Here is a 4,876-nt window from a genome sequence, read left to right on the forward strand (position 1 = left end):
AAAAATCTACTCCTATAAGACCGTTTATGGTTTCTTGATTTTCACGAATTGTTGGGGATTTGTAATAAGAAGTCTCTTTTGGTCTTCAGAAAGTCTGTATTGGTAGAACATAATTATAACACCTATAAACATTGGTAGAGACGGTTCAAAACTGTTTAAAAATGGAAGAACAGTTTTACTAGCGGGTGATTTGCCGATCCTCCCCATGGTTTGGGTTAAAATGGTTCGGTTGATCCGGGTTGGGGAAAGGTCACGGTTTCAGTTAAAGGTGCAGTATGTAGGATTTAGTGACATCTAGCAGATTGCAACAAACTGAACCTACAAAGGCCGCGAAACTCGCCAATGCAAAAGGTCCTGACTTAGAGCCAGTGCTTAGTTTGTCCGTTCTGGGCTACCGTAGAAACATGGCGGACTCCGTGAAAGGGGAATCACTCTATACGTAGATATGAAGGACTCATTGTTAGGTAACGAAACCTAAGGATTGGTATTTTCAGGTGATTACACACTAATTAAAACATACTTATGAATATTATAGTCCATTTCTACAAAGTCTGTTCAGCTAGGTGCCACTAAATTCTACACACTGCTCCTTTAAGGGCGTTAAATGGGATTAAAATGCTCTAGTTAATGGCGCTTAAATGCCTAAAGTTGTCTACAAGAGGCCGATAAATACTGGAAACTTATTTTATACCAATACAACAAGCTACTATCGGCATGGAGAACCAGTCCGGACCATCAGCCCGTAGTTCGCTGGCATGTAAACCCCATTCTGTGTCGATAGTTGGGTAAATTATTGGACCAGATCCATCGCCATAGCTACAGCCTTCAGAATAATGGTTGTTTGACCAATGTCATGGCGCCAAACTCTAAACCAGAGGTGTCAAACTCATTTTCATTAAAGGGCCACATACAGACCAATTTGATCTCAGGTGGATGGATGGATCATTAAAAAGATGGAAGGAAGGAAGGAAGGAAGGAAGGAAGGAAGGAAGGAAGGAAGGAAATAAGAAGGAAGGAAGGAAGGAAAGACAGGCAAAAGGAAGGAGGGAAGAAAGGTAGGAAAGACAGACAGACAAAAGGGAGGAAAGAAGGAGGGAAGGACAGATGGAAGGAAGGAAAAAAGGAAGGGAGGAAGGAAAAAAGGAAGGTAGGAAGGACAGATGGAAGGAGGGAAGGAAGGAAGGAAAGACAGAAGGAAGAAAGGAAAAAAGGAAGGTAGGAAGGACAGATGGAAGGTGGGAAAGAAGGAAGGACAGATGGAAGAAAGGAAAAAAGGAAGGTAGGAAGGAAAAATGGAAGGAAAGTAGGAAAGTGGGCCCGATTGCTCCCCTCAGCGGGCCGGTTCTGGCCCACGGGCCGCATGTTTGACTCCCCTGCTCTAAACTAAGCCCACTATGTTCACTTATTAAAAGTTAGAATCCATCCATCCACCAACTCCCAATATAGAAAATCATGAAAAAGGGTTAAATTAGTGTTCCTGGACCAATAAATGCTGTTTTAAAAGAGTTTACAAATGTGCTGTTTCCATAATGTGTAGTATAGTTGTAGTTAATAGTTAGTTTTATATGTTTTATGGCACATTTTTAGGACATTATGGAGCAATTTCAATCAAATTATAAGAAAAAAAACATGTTAGATTGGTTTAGTTGGTACATTTTCCATATTTACTATTTAAATTTTTCATTTTTTTACTTAAAACATCAAATTGCATCATCCTTCCTGTCTGATGGCCATCCACCAACTCCCAATACAGAGATGTGTCACTTCATATACAGCATGAGAAAAATCATGAAAAAGGGTTAAATTAGTGTTCCTAGACAAATAAATGCTGCTTTAAAAGAGTTTACAAATGTGCTGTTTCCATGTTTCCATAATGTGTAGTATAGTAGTAGTAGTACAATAGTTGAGAATTAGTTTTATATGTTTTATGGCACATTTTTAGGACATTGTGGAGCAATTTGGAACAAATTATAAGAAAAAAAAACATGTTACATTGGTTTAGTTGGTACATTTTCCATATTTACTATTTAAATTTATTTATTTTTCTTAAAACATATCAAATTGCATCATCCTTTCTGTCAGATGTCCTAAAACACAACCCCTAAATACCTTTAAATGACTAAAAACGTATCATGTATATAAGTATACAATGAAGGGATCTGTGAATTAAAGTGCTATCTTATAGTTATTAATATAAATTTCTTAATCATGACATCTGTAAAACACCTCAAACTAAGATGTCAAGGAGCAATAAAATATATATTACAAGTTTTTATCAGCAGCTATGGAATTACATTTTATCCTTATCTCACACCTTTCATACTAAATACCACCATTGAGGACAAGTGCAGACATATCCTCCTCCTCTGTGTGTGTGTGTGTGTGTGTGTGTGTGTGTGTGTTAGTCAGATTATTACTGAGGCTATAGGCTGTGCTTCGGCTCATGTATGTGTGAGCAGAGCTGTGCGCACATGCTCAGTGAGGTTATTTTTGCGCACAGAGGCTTTAAGAGCGCAGCGGCTGGAGGCAGAAAGCAGCAGAGAGAGAGACACACACAGGCAGACCCGGAGCCGGAGGAGAGCCGAGCCGAGCCGAGCCGAGCTGAGAGCACCATCAGCCGTGCTATCCGAGCCAAATGAGCCATCACCGACACAGACCCGGCTCTGTGCTGGGCACCTGGAGCTAGGCGCATGTATTTGTGCCAAAAGGCTCAATTCACAACTTCTCCTCCATAGACTCTTTTTTTTTTTTTTTTTTTTTTTTTTGTACTCTTGTTTCATTTCATTTGCCATCATGGTGCTGGGCAAAGTGAGGGCCTTGGCGATTTACTTTGACAGTTTGAATGAGAACAACCTGCCGGTGTTCTCCGGTGGGGATCTGGTGTCAGGCAGGGTTGTGGTGGAGGTGACCGGGGATGTGCGGGTGAAGAGTCTGGACATTACCGCGAAAGGAGTCGCTAAGGTCCGGTGGACGGAGTCCCGGAACGCCGGGGCTAACACGGCTTACACACAGAACTACACGGAGGAGGTGGAATATTTACACCATTACGACACGTTGATAGGAGAGGAGAGAGGTAAGGACCCTAAAACAACACCAACCAAGTGTGTGTGTGTGTGCATCTTATTGTCACATAGCCGCCGCTGCTGCTGCTGCTGCTGCTTGTTGTCGCAGTGTATGGAGTGATGCGGGTCAGCTGATCACCGCAAACTTTTCACAAACAGCTGATTGAAGCGTGCTCGGTTGCTCGGTGTCACATTAGCTAGAGAGCACAACTTTATTATAACACATTAAAAAAAAAAAAAAGGTTTGCAGCCATGAGTGAAAAACAAACAGCACCACCAATCCTCCACCACCACCAACACAACCACCACCACCACCCTTCTTTCTCCTCCTCCAAAATAAAACACGCAGTACCATCAGTGACTGGTGGTGCTGATGCAACAGCTGATCGTTGATGCGATAGCTCCACAGTGGGTTTCTTGTTTCTTTACCTCACTTTATATTCATTATTAAAACAAGACAACATCATGGTGGTAAAAAACGACAACCCCAGCTTGTATTTGAGCTGTTTTTTTATGTGCATATCATCGTAAATCATGAGCAGTGTGCATCAAGAGGAGGAAGGAGAGGAGAAAAAAAAAAGTTGCAATACATGTATGAAACTGTGTTAGAAGAGGAAACAGAAAGGAAATGGATTGACAAGACAAGACGAAAGACGGGCGGGTGTTTATGTAAAGTGTTGTTTTTAATTCATATTTTATTAAACTGGGTGAAATAAAATATAAAAGCCCATCCTGGAGAAGTAGTGGGGCTATATCAGCTCAGGCAACTCCCTTTGTTAGAAGCGGTTCAAACCTGTTCAGAAACTGCCAGAGAGGGGAGGAGGAGGAGGAGGAGGAGGAGGAGGAGGGAGGACCAGACTGCCTGTGTGTGTGTGTGTGTGTGTGTGTGTGTAATAGATCAGCTGCTGGTTACCACTTCCTTACCTGTGTGTTCTTTTCTGTTATACTTTGTACAACACACACATGATGCAAATGAGCGAGAGAGAAAAAAAAAAAAAAAGAAAAAGGGACAGTTTGATGTAAATAAGCGTCTTTGTCAGAATGTGGGTCAAACTATAAAACACACATAAGTCTATATATATATTATATTTTACACTTTATATATTTTTACACCTTTCTCAACGGACTTTCCTACCAGTATAAAAAGATTTGACTCATTAGATTTTGGGGAAAAAAAACAACATTTTCGAGTCATACACGATGATTTATTTCAAAATAAAACGACTTATTTCAAAATAAAACATCATCATCATCTTTCTCAACGGACTTTCCTACCAAGTATAAAGAGATTTGACTCATTAGACTTGGAAAAAAAACAAAAAACAACCCATTTTTGGACTCATACACGATGACTTATTTCAAAATAAAACGTCACCAACGTCACCTACGTCACTACGTCATCATGATGAAGACCCTCGAGGAAACAGACAGTGTTTTTGGGGTCTTTGCTTCATTTTAAAGGGCTATTTTCTGGAGCTTTCATTTCTATTATATGCTATTCTTCAGTAAAACGATGTCTGTGGTGGGATTGTACTTTTTTATTTTTTATTTTTTGGGTTTTTTGGGTTTTCAAGGTGTTCATGCTACAGCTGCTATGATAAGATAAGTCCAATAGTTTCAGTCATTTTGCAAATATCTCAAATCTCAAATATTAGCTTGTTCTAAGATGTTGAAATATGAGGATTTGTGAACTTGTTTTTGAGCGTATGATGATAACAGCTGACTAATGTTTACTGTTTAAGCTTTTTAACATAATCACTACGAGCTTTTAGGAAGTTGTGACACATGTTTGTTTTTTTTCTTTTTTTAACTTT

The 4,876-nt window shown here is 39.8% G+C and overlaps 1 protein-coding gene across 1 annotated transcript in view; it reads left to right on the forward strand.

Moving 5' to 3' along the window:
- The first annotated feature begins 2,762 nt into the window (after positions 1 to 2,762).
- Positions 2,763 to 4,876, forward strand: part of arrdc3b (arrestin domain containing 3b) — a 16,436-nt gene continuing 14,322 nt past the window's right edge. Inside the window, exon 1 of the mRNA XM_053339845.1 lies at positions 2,763 to 3,073. Coding sequence (XP_053195820.1) covers positions 2,794 to 3,073 — 280 coding nt within the window. The 5' untranslated portion in view covers positions 2,763 to 2,793. The remainder of the gene's footprint in view (positions 3,074 to 4,876) is intronic.

This window comes from Scomber japonicus, chromosome 19 (assembly GCF_027409825.1).
Source record: "Scomber japonicus isolate fScoJap1 chromosome 19, fScoJap1.pri, whole genome shotgun sequence".
Classification (NCBI taxonomy): domain Eukaryota; kingdom Metazoa; phylum Chordata; class Actinopteri; order Scombriformes; family Scombridae; genus Scomber; species Scomber japonicus.